This window comes from Acartia tonsa, chromosome 9 (assembly GCF_053477335.1).
Source record: "Acartia tonsa isolate MP-2025a chromosome 9, ASM5347733v1, whole genome shotgun sequence".
Taxonomy (NCBI): Eukaryota; Metazoa; Arthropoda; class Copepoda; order Calanoida; family Acartiidae; genus Acartia; species Acartia tonsa.
In genome coordinates this window covers 44,693,111-44,715,100 of record NC_137268.1, presented here as the reverse complement: position 1 = coordinate 44,715,100, position 21,990 = coordinate 44,693,111, and the positions used below count along the sequence as shown (strand labels likewise).

At 32.2% G+C, this 21,990-nt stretch overlaps 1 protein-coding gene across 1 annotated transcript in view; it reads left to right on the top strand.

The window, feature by feature from the left end:
- The window catches only part of Mical (Molecule interacting with CasL), a 237,842-nt gene that overhangs the window by 201,174 nt on the left and 14,678 nt on the right, over positions 1–21,990 (top strand). Inside the window, exons 40-48 of the mRNA XM_080171110.1 lie at positions 571–650; positions 1,645–1,737; positions 2,276–2,346; positions 6,151–6,199; positions 9,498–9,559; positions 10,578–10,677; positions 17,836–17,886; positions 18,626–18,682; positions 19,299–19,356. Coding sequence (XP_080027236.1) covers positions 571–650; positions 1,645–1,737; positions 2,276–2,346; positions 6,151–6,199; positions 9,498–9,559; positions 10,578–10,677; positions 17,836–17,886; positions 18,626–18,682; positions 19,299–19,356 — 621 coding nt within the window. The remainder of the gene's footprint in view (positions 1–570; positions 651–1,644; positions 1,738–2,275; positions 2,347–6,150; positions 6,200–9,497; positions 9,560–10,577; positions 10,678–17,835; positions 17,887–18,625; positions 18,683–19,298; positions 19,357–21,990) is intronic.

The window sequence follows — 21,990 nt, the reverse complement described above, 5'->3', positions numbered from 1 at the left end:
GTTACAAAACCGCCCCATTTTTAGTATTATAGATTTTTTGTAATGTCGCGGTTTTGTTATTGTCGCGGTTTTGTAATGGGGCGGTTTTGTAACTGTCGCGGTTTTGTTTGTCGCGGTTTTGTATCCACTCCAATTTCAGGATTGATTACTTTTCTATAATTCATTTTATATGCACTTTTTGACGGCCAGTTGGTAAAAAAAGGTGTTGGATTTTGAGCGATTCTTACTTATTTTAATAGTTTTTTAAGGATTGACATCAGTATCCACCCAATACCAGAGAGAGAGAGGGGACAATGGGCTGGGTATTACACTAGTCCTTAAAGTTTTAAAATAACGTTTTCTTATTAGTTAGTTTAATAACTTTAGTGAATTTTGATTTGTTGGCTTATTAAGTTGCGTCTTTAAACGCTTCAACCACTAATTTTAATTTACTGAAGGGGTGATTTTGTTTATCATCATTGGGGATGTACATTAATTTATCGGCCATTGTCTTATCCCTTTAGATCTCTGACTTATTACATAAATTTCAACCGTTATTAGGATCTTTTTGTATTGTATGTCCTATTTTAGGTGGGACCCCAGAGAGGGCGGAGTTTGAGGCTAGTGTTGACCTCTCTGCGACAGAAGATGATCGACAGATTATGGATGAGGCAAAGTCAATAATTTATCATTCTTAAAAGATCCTAGTAAAGAAATAAAATGCTAAAACTGCACTTAAAAATGTAGAGCGATTCTAATAGATTTTAAAGGCATAGATAAAAATAAATGGCTCAAATCTGCTTTATTTTCGGTGGATACAAACTGATTCTATACTGGGAAGGAAAAGTATTTTTTATATTTTCGTATCTGTGGACAACTTATGATGAAGCTAAATTAATCAATATTAAGCTTCAAAAACATAATTTTATACCTTTAGCTGAGAGATTGAATTATTTTTCCATTAGGCTTTGAATCCGATGGATTAAAACCGGTTCGATTCAGGGAGTAAGGGAGGGGACAATGGATCGAATATTCAATTTTTAGGAGTCTCAGACTTTGGGGACTGGCTTAAAGGGAATGTGCAAGAATTTAGCAGTTTCTGACTGAGTTTGGGGACTTGCGCATAGAATGCCGCTACTCGTTATGTATGTTTTGAATATTGCAGACGGGGAGAAGGGTTAAGGGAAGTGGGGGGAAGGGAAATAAACACTCGTTGTGTTAGTTTGGAATGTAGCAGACGGAGAGAAGGGAGAAGGGAGGTGGGGGCAAGGGGCAAGGGGAAGGGAAATAAACAGAATAAAAAGGGGCAGTCATATTCTTGCTAGCAGCTGGCCGGGTCCAATAATCTTTTAATATAAAAATCACACCAAAAAAACTCAATATATTTCATCAAAAACAAGTTGTGATTTCCCTTTACATGACGCTATGGAAATCTATTATTCAATTAACAATCCCTTTATAATTTCCTACAAATTTATTGGATTAAACTGGATTTCATGCCCTTTCTTTGATAACTTTTATATTGATTTAATTGCCCATTGTCCCCTCCCTTACTCCCTGGGTTCGATTCCATACCTACAGAAAAATTATGTATTGCAAAACTGAAATTTATCCTTTTTATTTGTATCTGAAACTTAACAGAACTTTATTGTTGACTTTCCTAAGGACGAATGGACTGATCTGAATTTTGGCACGTCAACCAATCTTGATACAAGCGATGACAGTCTTTCTGATCTTGATACAGACAGTGAGCTACAGGTCAGTAAATACAGACAATAAATGTATTAAGTTTAGATGTATAACCCAGACAACTACCTGGATCCAATTGGAGACAACTGTCTGGATCCAGTGTTAAAGACGTTTTTCGTCTGCAAGCAAATTGCTTTTTGCTTTTTTGTAGCGACTAGGCTGTGTTAATATTTGCAATACTATTGGCTGATAACCAAAGACCCAATTGAAAGTCGGCATAATGTACAGCTGCTCTATAAATAGACTCTTTTTCTACAGTCTGTTCGCAAACATGAGTTAGAATATTGTCATAATGAAAAACACAAATTGTTTCGACTATAAGCAATGTGAATTTAGGATAACTTATTTCTTTCATTTTCGACCGACAAAATGTTGTAATTTGCCGAGTTTGTAACCTTTCTTACCGTAAAGGTTCCATACTTCTACCATTTATTTCATTTCAAATAAACCTAACCAGCTATCTACCTGTCACCTTATCTATCTATCTATCTACCACTAAGGTTAGACTATTATAAATGCTAGTTATACCTTACTTAATTCTTTTCAGGGAGGCTCAGAAAGACCACTAACAGCTGATGAAACTCGTGAGATTGCCAGAGAATGGAGGGCTAGACAAATGTAATTATTTTAATTCTTTTTCTATGAAGATATGTTACCGTACAGGGAACTATTTATTGTTATAGTATTCGTAATCTTATTATATTCTTTTTCTTTTAGTCCCAATAACATTACCTGACAGACTTTAGAGACCTCTAAATGAAAGGTCCCTAATAGTTATTTCTCGTGTCGTATTATAAACGGCTTTCCGCGGATATAGAATGTACAATTATAAGATTAAAACTAGTTTTTTAGCCCCGTGGTGCCGAAGGCACCGGTTAAAAAAACTAGTTTTAATCTTATGATTGTACATTTCTATATTCGTAGAAAACTGGATATAATACGATGCTAGACATGGTTTTTTCGTATTCATGAGAACCGGTTCCTATCCACCGGATTCAAATGAATACGAGAAAAGTAATTTTGACTTTTTTCGTTTTTGTTAAGGATGTTCCACCAAACTTATTGTTTGTCTGTACCGAAGGATTTCGCTAACCGCTGAACCGATCGGGTTCTCCTTAACAGGGTAGATTCTCATAGGTCCTGGGAAGGTTTATAACTATTTTGGGGGAGGGTACCACCACCACCCTCCCCAGAGAAATCGACAAAAATGAAATAAAAATACCTAAAAAACTGCGGATATTTTTGCAATTTGCTAAAAACATAAGTAACACCATCAGTCGGCGAAAAAATATTTTTGGTAAATAGCTGATTTTAAAATAGATTGAAATAAACAATTTTATGTGTCCCTAGAAACCTCTAGGGGCGTAGCCGATGGTAAAGATATAAATTGGTTAAAGAAAATTTAGAAAAAAATACACAAAAATGTTACAGTTTTCTGATATTTTATCCCTTGTTCCTTATTCTGACCCAATCAATTAATCAGAAATCATTGATAAGAATTACTCACTAAAGAGTAAAGGTGGCTTTCCTCTAACTGCTTAACGAACACAGAACCCCCCTCCATGATATTAAAAATTATTTGAAAATAGGTTGGTAGTTTTTTGTGGTTGGGGCCTTCTTACATTCATTTATTTCAGTTTTTTTCTTATGGGGTCATAATCCGGTGAGGTCTGTACCCGCGATGTTTTAACCCTGCGTTGCTACCCTGTACCCCAAGTAACCTAACCTGACCGATAGTAAAAAAAACGCAGCCCCCCCCCCCCCCACACACTTCTCCTTACATTTATTTATTTCAATATTTATGGGAGGGGGGGGGGGGGGGGTCCAGTTTTTCTGTGGTTGAATAGAAACTGGGCGAGTATAGCTCATCAATCATTAGTAGTAATCAAACATGTAATCTAATAATCTAAAGTTGATGAAGGATAGCGTCAGAAACATTAATGTTTATTCTTACAAGATCACAATTATTCATAGAAGCAACGCATGTAAATTAGAAACAAATAGTAAAGAAGGACTTACTAACATATTTATTTACTAGCGGCTACGCCCCCTAGAAGCCTCTAGGGGCACTTAAGTCGACCTTATCCTATTTTAGATTTAAGTTTCAAAAGAGTAAAAATAACATTTTTTCGGGGGGGGGGGGCGGTGAAGGCACCCTTCCCAAAAATAGTTTAAAACCTTCCTAGGACCTATAAGAAGCTTCACTGTTCGGTTCAGCGGTTAGCGAGATCCTTCGGGACAGACAAAAAACACTTACTACTTTATATAATAGGATATAGTAGCTATTTTACTTACTGGTGCGCTTGTAATGTAGAATTGCTTAAAAATACGAAATGCCGAGATGAAAGGACATTTTTTGTAGCTTTTTTTTATAGCTTTCTCATGATTACATGATTAATCTGTCCCTTGAGAAGTGACGCACAAACTCTGAACATAAAAAAGCTACGTAAATGTTAAATTAAATAAGGATACAGTGTCTTATTTTGATTTTGTATTTAGTTTAGAAACTTAGAGCAAAACCCTCAAACTATTGTTGTGAAGTTTAAAATCTTCCATGTATCTAAATTCTAAACAATCAAATGTCATTGAATATCATTGCCAAAAGACAAAAGTCTTGAATAAATGCGTATTTTAGGGTACATGGCAGATTTACCACTAGCAAAAATACAGTGATAGTACTGTCATAAACACAGTGATTTGCTGTCATAAACACAGTTTTACTATCAAAATCACACCTGCACTTTTAGAGGGTATGACAAAAATACAGTTATTGCACAGGCATATTCACAGTTTTGATGTCAATTATACACCTACATATTGACAAAGATAAATCTATTAAATTTATAATTTGTCAATTATACACCTACATATTGACCAAAATACATCTTTTAAATTTATACTTATTTATCCAGTTTATCTATTACATAGGTATACAAAAAAATATGTTTGAATCAATGTTGTAGCGTTATACCCATATTGTACAATGTACATACATAATACATTTTATCTAATTTATTAATTCAATTGAAAATCGTAGCAACTCTCAAAATCTATCTTAATTCTTTAATTATTTTAAAAATCATAGCAATTCTACAAGTATTTTAATAATTTAATTATTTTAGAAATCGTAGCAACTCTACAAGTATATCTTAATACTTTAATTATTGGAGTTGAGCTAAGCTAAATGATGAAAGTGAGGTCTAGTCTAAGGGACAATTTTGATTCAGGTTATATTGACCTTTGAAAATATTTGTGAAGTATAAGTTCAAAATTGATAACCATAAAATTTATAATAAGGTGCGCCCAGGAAATTTTTAATAAATATGTTGATTAACAACAATCTTTTTTTAAATTAGTTCACCTACTCTATAATATCCAATATTCATCTGTTACCTTCTTTTGATTATTGTTGTGTAGAATAATTTACATGATGAAAAAATAAATTAAAGGCATAGTTGCATGAAGTGCATTTCAGAAAATTATGTTAATGAACACGAATCTTAAATCTTAAAATTAGTGCAACTACTCTATAATCCAATATTCGTCTGTTACCTTCTTTTGCTGAGTTTAGAATTATTGTTTTGTAGATTAATTTAACTATAATAGTAATATGAAAATAGGTGTATTTTTGTCATCAAAACTGTGAATTTGACAGCCTCATTGAATTTCATGGGTGTGAAAATGACAGTAAAACTGTGTTTATTACAGCAGTGAAGGTGTAATTTTGACAGTGGATAAAAAATATTGCCAAAAACACAGCTATAATCGAAATTGACAAAAAAACAACCACTTTTTTTTAAAAACACAGTGGCTGTATCTTTGCTAGTGGTAAAAGTGGCAGCACCCCGTATTTTAAACTGTTTTTAAAATATCAGAAATTTTCGTTTCCTCCAAAATTTTAGTTTAGAATTGTAGACTAGCTTTGCTAAAGGATTTTTTAACTACAATATAATTTCTATAATATACGAAATTATTAGGTAGAAAAATACAAAAATTAAAACAAGTATATTCTAGATAATCAAATATTATGAAATATGGAACTCATTCAATATTAATGTTAATGGCAGAATTATGACTTTATTTATGACAAATCGTCATTCTATGCAAAATAATCATCAAGACATTAGTACAATGAAATCTTTTTTAGCATGACTTCGAAACCGATTAATATCCGGTTTTCAGCTATACGGAAAAATCCTATTTTTTCTGACAATTTCCACGAATATTTTTTAAAAATTAATACCTACCAGTTTTGTTTTTCCCAGGCCGTCGGCCTTTCGGAGCAAATTTAACGAGTTAAAATCTTAAATTTTTCATTTTAATATCCTTGGAAAGCTGTGTATATACAATGCAATAAATAACAAATGAAAAAAAATCTTTGCCTTATTTACCCCGAATTTTGAGAAAAAAAAAATGTTTTAGGTTGGAACGCCACAATAAACAAGTAGAAGACGTTAGATATACAGACCAGGTAAACTTTAACTCAGCTTTGCTTTAAAAATTTGAAAAATTTAGATTTGTCTGACTGAGACCCCCAACCCCCTCGGCCTCAAGAAACAAAAAAATCCCCCTCATTTTTTTATCGGTTTGAAATTAGTTGTTGCACAAACCATTTTTATTGTTTGTTTAATTACCTCTTAGGGCAAAGCCCTTGGAGGCTTAGGGCAAAGCCCCTAGAGGCTAGGGGCGAAGCCTCTAGTATTAAATATCGCAATTTGACCTTCGTCTTATATTTCCTATCTACATTGGGAAAGTTTTGAAGACAAACTTACATACCTATAATTTTCAAATATTTTAATGAATACCTAGTACATACCTAATTATTATTCAGCTTTTTAAAAACAGAATGTTGTTGAAACCCTTTTTTACGAATTTGATCTTCAGTATCGAATGTGTAACATTCCTTGATTTTAAAGGATAGGACAATGGATGATAAATACATAGATTTACTAATTTCCCCTTTTATGTTAAACATAATTATCCTTTCTAAAAAATCCTTTAAAATTATAAGTTTGGACCCTGCTAATTTAACGCTTTAATATTAAACTAGCGGCTTCAAACCAATTTTTCGTATTTTAGATTTAAAAGAAAAATTTTATTTAAAAAAATTCTTTTTTGGGGGGGGGGATTTTTTTTTCGGGGGGTAGTGGATCCCACTATTTTAATTTTAGTTTTAAAAAGAAAAAAGTTTTTTTTTATTGGGGGGGGGGGGGTACTTTTCCTTTTTGAGGGGGGGTTTGGGGTGTCCCAACCCCCCCCAAAAAAAAAAAAAATAGTTGTAAACCTTCCCGGGACCTATGAGAAGCTACCCTGTAAAGGAGAACTCAGCGGTTAGCGAGATCCTTCGCTAAAAACAAACAGACAGACAATCAGACAGACAGACAGACAAACAAACATCGTTCTACTTTGTATTATAGATAAAAGTACACAAAATTATTTAGCTAATAAATAAGAGAACGTATTAAACTGTTGGTACAAGTATAATTTACCCTTCAATGTCCCCTCCCTCCCTCCCTCTCTGACAAAATTAAAGTTTGAGTGAAAGTTTAAGATTATGTACATTTATTTCTTGTGGCTGTGTGAAAATATCAGGTATATAAAGGGATAAGATAATTGCTGATAAATTTATCTACATACCACCCAATGATGATGCACAAAATTATTCTCTCTTTAGATAACTTTATTTAGTGGTTGAAACTTTTGGACACTCGATCTAATGGATCAACCAATCAAAAATTCAATTAAAAATCCTTAAAGTTGTTAAGCCAAAGAATAATAAAACGTTAGAATAAAACTTTGGGGACTAGTTTAAATGTCCATTTCCTCCTTGGAACATATTCAGTTTCCAGGATTGGTCACTGCATGATAAATTGGCACGTCCTTATTAGGTAATCCGTATGAATTTTTCATGGTAAGCTTTAAAGCATATTATAGACAAATGAAATCTTATGAGCAAATGTTTTCTATATATGTTGAAAAAAATTACAGCGTATGCTATGATAATTTAAAATATTTTCAATAACTTTTTTTCAGAAGCAAAAATATTGAAGAGAAATAAATTTATTCAGTTGTCCCATCCATTCCTGATTTAACTTAGCTTTGAAAGTAGCCAGTTTTATTTTAACAAATTAAGTTTACTTCCTGTTTTAAACTTAGTTATGTTTTCAGTTGGGCTTCTTCTAAGTCCATCTTTTTTATTAAAACCTTATATAAAAGTAACAGGATGACTGTGAGTCTGTCTGTTTGCACCCAAGGATCTCGCTAACCGCTGAACCGTTATGATCAGATTCCATTACAGTGTAGCTTCTCATAGGTCACGAAAGGGTTATAACTAACTATATTGAGGATGGTAACACCTCCCTCCCGAAAAAAAAAAAATAACAACCACCCACAAAAAAAATGTTTTCCTTTTTGATACTAAAACTCCCCCCCCCCCCCCCCTCCCCCAAGACTAGAAGCAGACTATGTGCGTTGCAGTTAGTTTATGTGTAGGAAGTAAAAAGATGTCAGTTTGTCCAAAGTTAGCATCCTGTATCCAAACCATTTACTAGAAAAGCTTTTATTAGTTCTAAACAACTAAGAAATAAATAAATAAGTACTTAAAACAAAATTTAAAGAATGGAAAACTAGAATAAACTTGCCGATTAAAGTTTTAAAACTATACAGTTGAATGATTCTAAAGAAAAGTGTTTTTTTTTTTATAAACTACTTTTTTATAAATATCTAAAATATTTATAAAATCTGGATTTTTAATATGATTCTTTTAAAATAAAATTCTGTATTGTTTTCATTTTTATAGATATACTGTTATTAACACGTACTAGCTATGAATTGATACTAAGGTGGCTGAAATTAATTTTCTTTACATTAAACACTTACCTACTAAAAAGTTAGAACGTTTATTTTTTAAATTATTGAAAAGTTTTATGATTTAATTATGCTGTCATCTTTTTATGAGCGAAGTATCTCTACAATCAAATCTTAAAATTACGAGTATTTTGTTTCTTGGATGTTTTTTACCTTTAATCTTTTACTTCTTATTTTGCATCCTGTAAAGACCTAAATCATCAAATAATATTTATAAAATATTAACTAGTATAAAAATATAAATCCTATTTTTAAAGGGAGGTTGCGAATTAAACCGATACAGCGCAAACTATAGCTAAACGACCATAATAAAAATTTATTCATTGAGATATATAATATAGGATGAGACTTTTATTATGTTTAAATTTTCTTGTCTTAATAATTCTTAAAGTGTTTTTTAGCACAGGAAATTTAAACTATCAATATGGATATAAAATTATAATATATTTATTTTAAGATGTCTACAGTATGATTTTTATTTAAATCATCTTGTTATCAACTTATAAGGCTTCTAGTATTTCACCAAATATCAAAACAAGTAAAAGTAGTTTTAGGGGTTTCTCTATGGCTATTAATATTAATTCTATTTGAGTTTTTTTTTCAATTTCAAAAGAGGCTAATGCGTTTTTAAGTAGGTCTTAAGAAATTTTATGACTCATTTTGAATTGGTATTTTTAATTTTCAAATCTATAAATAAGACATATATATTAGATAAAAACATCCCATTTGGATCAAAATTGGTTGGTAATTTGCGCATTATTTTATTTCTTTTAAAAGTAAATATAACTCTTAATACTTTTGCATATGTTTTAAAATCTTGTATTGAGTGCCATTTAGGCATATTGTGGGAAGGCTAGGCAACAAAATACGAATGTATGGAAATTGATTTGTATTTTTTTTAGGAGTATGAAGATAGTTCAGACCCAGACATACCTCATGATGCTGTTCCCAAAGTCAGGCATAGGTAAGATATTTCTAGTATAGTTTATACATAGACATACCTCATGATGCTGTTCCTAAAGTCAGGCATAGGTAAGATATTTCTAGTATAGTTCATACATAGACATACCTCATGATGCTGTTCCTAAAGTCAGGCATAGGTAAGATATTTCTAGTATAGTTTATACATAGACATACCTCATGATGCTGTTCCTAAAGTCAGGCATAGGTAAGATATTTCTAGTATAGTTCATACATAGACATACCTCATGATGCTGTTCCTAAAGTCAGGCATAGGTAAGATATTTCTAGTATAGTTTATACATAGACATACCTCATGATGCTGTTCCTAAAGTCAGGCATAGGTAAGATATTTCTAGTATAGTTCATACATAGACATACCTCATGATGCTGTTCCTAAAGTCAGGCATAGGTAATTAGTTTAATTTATTAAGGCGGATAATTATGATTGATATCAATAATGTTATTTTTAGGGAAGGCAATCCGGATATGGAATCCGGATCCGGAATCCGTCCAATTTTTGGGCTAATTTTAGAATCTGAATCGGAATCCGGATTCTTAATTGGTAGGCTAAAATTAGCGTCTTGAGTTTTTTCTTTCAACTGCCTCTTTTTGAAGGCAAAGATTATCATCATTACATATAAAATCTGGTTCGATTATCGAAGGTGAATTATAGAGAACACCAAGAACATTAATTTTTAGGACATATGTAGCACTTAATTTTTTTAATTTTTTTTTTAAATCCTTTTAAAATACTGCTAGAATCCGGAATCGGAATCCGCAAGGAATCCGCCATTTTTTTGACGGATTCTTTTAAGAATCCGAATCCGGCCCAAAAATTTGACGGATTGCCATCACTAGTTATTTTCATATTCCTTATTTTAAAAATCAGGGGGAAAATTTATACCCTTTGTATTATTACATTGTCTTGATATTTTAGCTTACAAGATAGTTGACATGTATAGTATATTATCATGACACAGTAGCCTATTAGTTTTTTAAATGATTGCAATTTGTGTAAGGAGGCGAGGTCGCAGAGTTACTAGCAGTACAGATGATGGCACAACTGAAGACACAAACTCCATCACCGAAACTGAGGATAGCAGTAATGAAGAAATTAAGGTATATCAGTCAGTTATATTCACGTAGATTCTTCTTAAACAACTTTTTAGTTCTTTGTTAATGTTTATTTATTTAGACAGCTCTATTGGTTAGGTAATCATTTTAAAATCTTCCTACCATTATTAAACTTAGCACTATGATTCCTGTAACTAATAGGCACAATTTTGAAAGCAACCTTGAAATATTTTTTCATGAAAATAATAATTTTTAAAAAATTGTCGTGCTTCGCTTTTGTTGATTTTCTTTCAAAAATAACTAAATGAAATCTTATTACTAAAGGGGGGGGGGGGGGTTTTAATGCAACCCTCTCGTAATCAATGAGTAAATGGCACTTAGATTTAGAATTGTGATCTAAAATTTTGCATGAGTAATCCTTGGTTTAATTCATGTTAAATGATAGCAATAACCATTTTTTAAATTTCTAGTACCAACAGCTAACGGCTAGAACCGTTTGATAACGTTTTGGAATTGCAAAGAGTATTGTGTGGAGATAGGTTTCGTGACTAATTTGCCCTATAGATAGCCATAAAATGGCAAAAAAGGCTTAGCCGTTAGCCGTTACTTTTCCAATTTTTTTGTTCGATTTAGGGAAAATAGACCTATCAAGGATTACTTATGCAAAATTTCAGATGGAAATTAGAATTCTAAGTGCCATTTACTCATTGATTACGAGATGGTTGCATTAACCTCCCCCCCCCCCCCCTCCCGCTTTAAGTACTTGAAGATTGATAAATGGGATCCTAGGCTCAAATTATTGATTAGTAGTGGCGGCATGACTTTGAAAACTAAGCTCAAGTTAAAATAATTTAATTTATCAGACTTTTCCACAAAAAATTGCAAAGGATTTTTTGCAACAGCTGTGCAATAATGAATGTTGCAAAAACTTTGATAATTTCTCAGTTTTGAGGAGTCAAGTAAATTATCACTCACCCTCCCCGATTTATTTTCTCTTATTAGAAAAAAGGGATATTGTTTAATTTGTTATTTTAAGTTGATTGGGTAACTAAAGATCTCATATTACAATTTAAGTTGCTGGTTAATTTTAAAAATCGATATATTATTACTTGAAGTTCAATTGGATGTTTGTATTCTAATAAAGTGATACTTGCAGCTGAATAAAAATACCTTAGTTTCCATCTCCTATACTCCGTCTCCTACTGGATATACAAATGTCCTGTAAATGATGACAATTTTTCCCCTGTCAACATATCCACGTATTCTATACCCATTATTATAAAGTGTTTAACAAAACAAAAGTGATAGCTTACGGCCAATTCTTTGAAACAAAATGACATTAGTGCCTGAAAAGAAATAAAAAAGCCGCCTTTTTGAGCTACAAAGGAGGTAGGGGATAATGGAATTAAAATTTCACTTGATTAAAATCTTGATTTTATATTTCAAACAATCAGTGCAGTGTCTAAACTTTTTAATTCTGTCGAGGGGTAACTTTCTTTATTGTCATAGGGGATGTACATCAAAACATCAAATTATACTCCTAATATCTCATCTCATAGTAAATAATTTTATCTAATACACGAACACGACCTTCGTATTAAGGTCCTATTTGGAAGTTGTAGCTGTATATTGGCCAAGGTATTTTACCCGAATCTCAAAGTTCTTGCCATATTTCTAATAAAAGGTTAACATCTTATGTTGGCTGCGTTTTTTTATATGTAGAAGGGGGGGGGGGGTCACTTTGGGGTTTACGGGAAAGTTGTGAAACTTATTATCCAGTTATCAAAATAATTTGCTTTGGTACAGAGACAGAAGTGCATTCTGTTCGCAGTTTCTTCAGGGATATACTAAGTACTAACAGAAGAAAATCTTTTGTCGGCTCAACTTTGTTCTGCTTCGCCCCAAATATAGAGGGGTTGGGTTATCCCTTATTTATGTTGCGATGGTCAGAAAAAAAATTTCGGGGCTACTTAGGACCCAGTATTACCTAACCAGACCTAAAGAAAAAAGTAATTTTAATCTAATGAAGGAGAAATTTCTCTGCTCAACTTGTCACTTCGAGGGAAACCGCCTTTCTTCTAATCAGTGTTTCGGAGCCGGAGCCGGGAGCAGCAACATTTTTGGTGGAGCCGGATCCGGAGCCGTATTTTTCGTTAAAAACGGCTCCGGCTCCGGATTAGCTAAAAATGAGTTTTTAAAGTAATATTATAATTTGGCAACGGTCTATTTCCATATAATAAACTGAAAAACTATTGTTAATTAACAAATAGACACACATCCTTCTACTTTTATATATCTTTAATCAAATAAAAGCAAAATATTTTATATTATTTATTTTATTTTATCAAATTCAATAATGAAAAAAAATTGATATATTAATTTTAAGGTAGGAGCCGGAGCTGGAGCCGGAGCCGCATCAAAATTATACGGCTCCGACACCCTGCTTCTAATCCATGTCCCTTCTCTCCTGGACTGTATTATATTTTCTTTTTGTTGATTATTATTAATCCAAAGTGTATTTTCAGTAGCAAAGCATCTCTTAAATTATTATTAATTGTTATGTTGTTGTATTGATTTTAGTGTTCTCACTAATATGGATTAGATTTAACTGTAATATTTCAAGATTTTTTTAGTATGAGCTAAATGTCCTTTAATCAGATATTAAAACACCAAATACCAGACTTAAAGGGATCTTGGAAAAAATAGCCTCGGACAAATTAGCTTCGGACAAAGTAGCTTCCGGGCATTTACTTCAGAAAAGTAGCCTCCTAAGGAAAGTAGTCTCCACTGTTAATAAAGGTAATGGCCTCAGCGCTCGGCCCCATGGCCTGCCTAGCCGCGGGCGCTCGGCCCCTTAGCCTGTAACCTAACCTATGTTAACCTCAGAACATTTATTTAAAAAAATATCCTCAACTGGTAAGCTACTTTGTCCTGAAGCTACTTTTTCCGAGGCTACTTTGTCCCAGGCTACTTTGTCCAAGATCCAACCAAAGTGCAGTTTGAAAACAGGATGTCTATTTGTAGCTTAGGATCTTGCAAACAGCACAATCGTTATTATAAAGTAAAGCTTCTTTTTGGTCAGTTGGAGGTTTATAACTATTTTTAGGGATCGTCCCAAAAAATAATTTGCTTCCCCATCATCCCCTACCATAAATTTCGGGTATAGTTCCTTTCGTAACATCACACCTTACGGGGCGATTCTTAGTATTTTCCACAGTAGCTTTTCACCTATTTCTAGCCCCTGTGGGGGGCTCTAGTCCTGCGGGGCCAATTACCTAACCCTGTGGGGCAATCACCTAACCCAATATAACCTAACCTAACCTAAAATAAGCTATAAAAAGTTATTTTAAAAATACGACGAATCGCCCCTTATGGGGCGATTTTACAAAAGGGACTATTCCCTAAATTTCATCTAGATCTAAGGGCTTGTCCACTATACTAGTATATCATAAAAGGATAAGTAAATCATAACGGAATATTGTAAATATATATTATATATATGCAATGCATATTCAGCTATCGGACATATAAGTCCTTGTTAACAATGTTGAGTTCATACTTTTTTGTACATTTCAACATTTCGTTTTACGAAATGCATTTTATTGAAAATATTCAGGGATAAGGGATGGGAAACGTAGGAAAATATTATTTCAGGCCTATTTCAAGCCTAGGCCTATTTCTAGCCTAATAAACCAGTTTTGGGATAGCGCAGTGGTTCGTATAAAATGCTAATGAAAAAGCTGTGTGTGTGTGTGTAGATAAAGTATAGAATCAAATTCAGGTAGCTAGTTTAAAGTAAAAAACATAACTTTTTATAAACCTATATATTAATGGCTTTTGTTAAAATGAAGTTTTTTCTCTCCCAAAATTTTTTATCTTTTACTTTTGTAATTTGAACTGTCAGAAAGCTATCGTTGGGTTTCCCTCAGACAGATTTTAGTTTGTATTATTTGCATTTTTATTAATGAGTAAAAATTTTATTTGAAAATTTCATTGCTAATTAAAATTCAAAATAAATAAATAAATATGCACTTGGGTAACATTCTATCAAGTTCTTTGGATACTATACTGGATATAATGTAATGATATATCTGTACTGTGTTGTATTGTACAAAAATTAGGGTGAAGGTGTTGTATCATTTCCGTACTAAATTTTTAAAATTCAAAATACAACATCTAATTTATAAACTACCAAATGAAAATTCGTAGCTACCTTCTTTCCAAAAAAAAAATCCCGTTATTTTTGTTTTTTCTATGTGGCCCTTTTTTAATGTTTAACTCTAAGCAGATTTAATAATTAAACTAATGTGATCTAACACCATTTATATTTATTTTTTCGTAGCAGACGAAATCATTATTTTTTCTATAATTGTCTGCTTCTAAAATTTCCGCCATCTGTGATTTGGGCTTGTTTTGTATCAACCAATCACCAATTGGCTCCGCCAATTGGTGATTGGTTGATACAAAACAAGCCCAAATCACAGAACACTATTGGTTTAGAGCGGTAGCCAATATGAGCCGTCCGCCAGTAAGGTCATTAAATTAGGCAAATGGTAAAAGTTGCATGATCCCTTTCAAAACCAGGCCGAGACCTAATTTATGGCCAGGTTTCCTATCCCTTATCCCTGAAAATATTTGTATAACATTTTCCAGTATGGCTACGAAACCGATTAATATCCGCTGGAAAAGAAACGATTCTGAGTTAAGATGATAAATAAAATAATGCATAAGATCGTATTACAGACAATTTTCCACTAATAATAAAATAAAAAGCATAATATTAATAACAGTTTGCAAGCCTGGGCTTATTGCCCATCATGGTCTAACAAAACTGGAATTATTTTTTTTAAATTTTATTTTCCGCGGAAACCTTCCTATAATACGAGGCGAAAATAACTTTTACAGCAACACAAACTGTCTCTTTCCAATTTTCTAAAAAAGATTTTACAAAACTAATTTTAAGAAAAGGAAAAAAAGGAAAAATAAGTTTGAATGATTTCTTGCAAATAACATCTAATATTATATCATAATAATTATAATTAATATAAAAATAAGGAAAAAATTGGTTTACCTAATTCTTTTTAAAATTTTTCATGAACACGAAACAAGGAAAAACTAAGTTAAAAATCCTTCAAACAATTTAGAATAGATAAATTATAAAATTTTGGTCATTTGAACGTTAAAAATGGTTTCTATTGCTGTTACATCAGGTGCACGAAATAATTAGTAGGAAGTATGAATTGGCCTAAAACAGGCGCAGCTCTTTTTACCATCCACAGTTAGGACTTCCAGATAAAGGTCGTGCAATCAAAGGGTTTTTGTATGAAGGACGTTTGACATGTACATTATTAGCAATTCATTCAGAGGTACAACAAAATCTGAACAAATTTCTCTTTGATTCGCATCTTTTATTCTGAAAAAAATGTTTTTTTAACGTTCAATAGGCTCTCATAGAGTAGCTTCGCTCATAAAAATACAAAAACAATTCTTTTAAAAACCACTGTACTATTTAGAACTAACATGGCTTCTTTACAATTCAAAAATATAATTGGTTTATTTTACGTCTTTAGATCTAACGAACACGTCATTGGGGTATTTAAAAATAAAATATTTTGAAAGTTTGGCATTTATAGATTTTATTTCTAAAAACCAATCAAAGAGCAGGATAGACTTAGATTTTAACTAGAATTTATATAAAAAAAAAACAAGAATGACAACATCCATAAAAGCTAGGTAAGCATTTTCCATAAATGGAGGAGTAGGTTGCGCTAAAAATCCGTAAAGGTGTGATTTTTAAGGCTTAAAAATAGTAGTAGAACGATAATATTCACTAAATATGTGTATTTCTTATTGAAAAGAACTATAGACAAATTTTTTTTTTAAAGTTAACATAAATTGTTATCGTTCTACTACTGTTTTTAACATAAAACTCATAATTACTGAGTTGCTAAACTATATAACTAGTACCTAACTTTTACAGGAATAACCATGTTAAGTTTGGACAATTCTGACATGTCTAAATTAACAATAAGAGCTTACCATTATAGACAAATGGACTTTGGATGGACCCACCCTAATTTTAGAAAAGTTGCGTATAAAATAATTATGAAAAGATTCCTTGAAAAATCAACAAAATTGTCCTTCTGACAACTATCTTTCAATATCAATAAGTAGAATTTCTGTCTGTAAGTCAGTTTAGATCTCGTTAACTGCTGGACCGATTATTCCAGGATCTTCAAGGAAGTTTAATACTGGTCGTAAGCAAGTTTTAGGCTATGTTTAAACTAATGTAGGGATGGAGATTACCATCCTCCCCCTGTTGGGGAGAAGCCTAAATTAACTAGTTTAAGAAAAAGTTGGAAGAGTAAATAAATACTTTCTGTCGTCACAGCAACTTCAAGTTTATATGAAGTATTAAAAATGAAGAAAACATCTGTATTACAGCTTTAGTTTTAAGACTTATGATATATTCATTAAATATTAGTCAAAAAACAAAGCTTTTTTGAACAAATATAAGAATCTTGCATTGTTTATTCTTCTTAGCATGAAAAAAAAAGAATTTATAATTTATGATAATTTATTGACAGGCAACTACTCTAGTTATAGAGAAGATACGTTACAGAAATGCATTTAAATACATAACTGGTCCAGTATGTTAGTTAATAAAAAAAATTAACATGTAGGCGGTGTTTACATCAATATAATAGGATTTATGTAGTTTACAAATCTGTCACTTAAATTCTATACTAGCGGCTACGCACCTCTAGGGTTGAATTATTTAATAGGGTGGAGAAACCCTTTTCTAAAATAGTTATAAACCTTCCCTGGACCCATAATAAGCTTTACTATAAAAAGAACCTGATCGATTCAGCGGTTAGTGAGATCCTTTATTACAGAATAAAACTACTTTATATACTAGAATTAAACTATTTGAAAAAAGGGAATTGTATTTTTTTCTGCTTTTTTAAAAGTAAATATTTTTTAGAATTTCATTATTATTATCAGGAAGTTTTATAATAATATTTTCTTACTTTGGGGACTTTTATTGAATTTTGGTTGGTTGGCTCTTAAGTTGAGAGTTCAAGCGTTTCAACAAATGATTGTAATCCACATTAGGGGTAATTTTATGTATCATCATTGGGGAAGTATAACGTCAATTTATCGGCCATTGTCTTATCCCTGATTATTATATTTTTTTTGTAGGAAATCGAGAGGCGAGATAATAACCCCTTCAACACTATGAATATACCTAAGGTAATTAGTATAACATACCAACAAGAACGAGATCATAAAAAAAATTATTTTACTGAGAATGAACCCAATTATGTATTCTATTGATTTTATTATTAAGGTTATTTTTTTTAGAGTTCAATATTATTCAACATCTATAATTTTACATGTTTTAACAAAATGGATTTTCTTAATATGAAGTATCCTATTTTATAAGGCAGTAAGGCTTTTTGTCTGAAGCTTAAAATTTCACTGATCTGCTTGAGTTTTCATTTATAGGGAAGCTGCACACAGGCCCTTGGTTGGTTTTAGACTATTATTAAGTCCCCTTCTTACCCCTTTAAATACACTGCCCCTAGATGCTAGGTACGCATCCACTAGTATTTTAATATAGCATTATAATAATCAGTGTTGCGCAGCCGGAGCCAGGAGCCGTGGAGCCGCCATATTTTGCTGGAGCCGGAGCCGTAATTTTCGTTAAAAAACGGCTCCGGCTTCGGACTAGATAAATAAAGAGATTTTTTTGTAAATTATAATTTGGTAACTCTGTTTTGTCATGTGCAAATGCCCCTATTAAGTTTTTCAAGTCCATTTTTATCAAAAATTTAGCTTTTAAAACCTTAAAAAGTCAAAAATAGACGTGGGAGACTTGGTCGGAGCCGCACCAAAATCAAACGGCTCCGCAACGCTGATAATAATATATTCTCTTAATTTTAGTATAGTGTTCTTATTAATATTGATCTAATATGATTATTCTTTTTAGATTGTTGTTGATTACAACTCTCCCAACACTGCCAGAAAGGGTTATCCGGATAAAAAGGAACAAAGCTTGAAATAAAATGTAGCTTGAAATTTTAAAGTAGGGTTGGGCCGGATACTTTTTTGGCCGGATACCGGATATCCGGCTGATTTCTAATTTCGAATATCCGGTTCTGGCCGAATATCTGGCCAACGTTCGATATCCGGCAAATTACCGGATAACCGGATATCCGGCCTCAAAAATCAGCCGGATATCATGTAACCGGATAGTTTTAATATCAGGTATCCGGCCGGATATTGAAAATGACCGGATATCCGGCCGGATAACCGGCCAGACCGGATATCCGGCCCAACCCTATTTTAAAGTAACTAGAAACTATACCAGAAGTGGGGTGGGGGGCGGGGGGGGGGTGGTAAAATACATTAGGTACTCTTTCTTTTGATTTTTTTCATTTTGAGGAGTTGAAAGGGGTTTCTGCATAGGCCAAATATTATGAAAAAGAAAGTTGGTTGTCTGATAAAGGTAGAATGAATTGAGCCAGATTTGCCATTAAGTTTTTAATATCATCTAATCTTTTCTAAACTTTTCTACTATTAACTATTGTAATTTAGTTGATAAAAAAAGGTATGAAATTTGATATTGAATATTTAATCAAAGCTTTGATTTAAAAATTCAGTACGTACATCAAGCAGTGCCTTTGTCACCATCTGTCTCTCATGGTCCCACCCCTCCAGGTATGCAAATATCTATCCCCATTGATTGATTGATTGATTTGCCATAGTTTCATAGGGTTTCGTCATGAGTAGGTAACAAGTAAGTAAGTAACCTCACCCTCGCCAGGCATGGCAGGTGTCCCAAATGAAGTCTCCATCTTTTCTTTCGGTTCAACTTTTATCCTAATGTTCTTTTATTTCCTAAAAGACGATAAAAACAAGGATAAAACAGGTGTCCCAAATGAAGTCTCCATCTTTTCTTTCGGTTCAACTTTTATCCTAATGTTCTTTTATTTCCTAAAAGACGATAAAAACAAGGATAAAACAACCAGAAGTTGTCAAGATCCTAAATCAAAACAAAGGAAAACAGACAGACAGATGGACATGGTAAATTCAAAATTGAATAGTTTAGATTCTCAGTGGCAAACCAAAAGAAACCAAATGCCGTCATATCGTTACTGATGGACTGATGGACCAAGTGAATTATATACAGAATGCTCAGTGGTACATAAATCTTCACATTCATCTATCTATTTTAAATAACAGCTAAGAAAATCATATTGAGGTGAACGAAATAGATATTTGGAATTATATAGTAGCTTCGCGGCTAAAAACCCTTTATCAACATTATATGATTGGAAATTGTTACGAAACTTGGAGAAAAGTTTGATATACTGATCAATCAATAAGTAGCACCAAATGTAAGATAGCTTGTATAAGTGTTTTGTATAGTATTAATCCAAGGCTCGGCTGCCGGATCCGCTTGTCAATTTTTAGATAAGTGGCCAGTAGCTGTAAAATCAATAGCCATATTACCGAACCGTTTAAAAACAATTTTATTTTTATCACAGCTGAAAAAATCGTGTTTTTTGGTGTTTAATCTTTTACTAATTTGAATTACCTTGAGAATTGCTACGCAACTATAAATATGACCCTATGCTAAGGTACATGTTGAAATTTAATATATTTTTAGGCCCAAAATAATTTGCGCATTTTCTAAATAATGCAAAAGTTGAAATATAAATAAGTATTTGATATTTGTTTATTTGTAGTTTCAAACTAAGATGCATTATTTTAAAAACATGCGTGGGAATGTAAAATGTAAAAAGGATGCTTAATTGTTTGTTAATATTTTTTTTACAATCAGATAAATACCGTCATCATTATCAAACCTTTGCCTAAATATGACAGGTGTTCTATTTAAGGTTTATTTAAATAGAACCTTATTGTTACTATAAGAAAGAAAAATCGGATCTACTGCAGTTCACGGTAAAATATTGCTGGTAACGAATATTGCTAAAAAATTATGAATTTTAAAGGCTGCTTGCTGCCAAACGGCTGAACGTACAGATCATGCCCGCACATAGTTTTAAGCGGCATAAAAAGGCCTACAAATAATCTGGAATAGCCATTAATCAATAATGCATAATTATCTTGCAATGCAGAGAAATGCGCGAAAAAGATCTATTTTACGCGGTTTTTCTTCAGGGAAGCCTTCACTGTGCCTCATTGGATCTTGGCTATTCCAGATTATTTGAAGGCCTCCTTATGCCGCTTAAAATAGTGTGCGGGTATGATCTGTACGTTCAGTCGTTTGGCAGCTAGCAGCCTTTAAAATTCATAATTTTTTAGCAATATTCGTTACCAGCAATATTTTACCGTGAACTGCAGTAGATCCGAAAAATCAAATAAAAGTTATTAATACATAATCACAGAAACTAGCGTATTTTAGTTAATAATTAAAGGGTTATTATTCCTAAAATTCATTTGTCTGAGTAAAAAATAAATTTTATAGTAGTCATTATGGCTTTCATAAGTTTTTCTTTCAACTTAAAGGTTTTAGAAGTACTATTGTAAAACAAATTATATTTAATCGAAAATGAAACCTAAAATATTGACAATGCAATTGCATTGAAAAGTATTCAATATTTGATTTATTTTAGGTAGTTATTTTTCTCCTAATAATGAAAATGATAGTTTAAAATATTGTGACAAATATTTTGTAAAAATTTATTTATTCATCTAACATTGAATGCTTATATTCTCAATTACAAATATTCCGTTTAATTACATTAAGATTATAATAGGAGCATAGTAACCTCCCCCCTTTTGGCTTTTAATGAATATGGAAGGAGGATAATGTGTACAGTACAGAGGTGGATTCTTTAAACAAAATTGCCCTTTAGTGGGGCAAAAAAATCCTCCAAAATCACATAAAAAATCTACAAAAATTAAATAAAATCTTATGTTACTAACCCTTCTATAATTTTGTCAAATTTTTGTAGGTTTTTAATGTGATTTTGGTGGATTTTTCACGAAAACATATTTGCCCCACCAAGCGATTAGTGGGGCAAATTTTTTTTAAGAATCCACCTCAAGTTGTTATTTTATAGAAAAATTGGGGGAGGGGGGGGAGGTTAAAAGTTAGATCTTGATGATTGATTCACAAAACAACGTATTTAAGAGAACAAAAATAGAATTTTTCCCAGTATGGCTTCGAAACCGATTAATATCTGCTGGATTTGAACCAGTTCTCAGTATACTGAATAATCATGGATAGCATCGAATTACAGACAATTTTCTACGAATAATAAAATAAAACATAGAATTAATACCTATCCGTTTTTTAGTCGGTCTAACAAAACTGGTTATAAT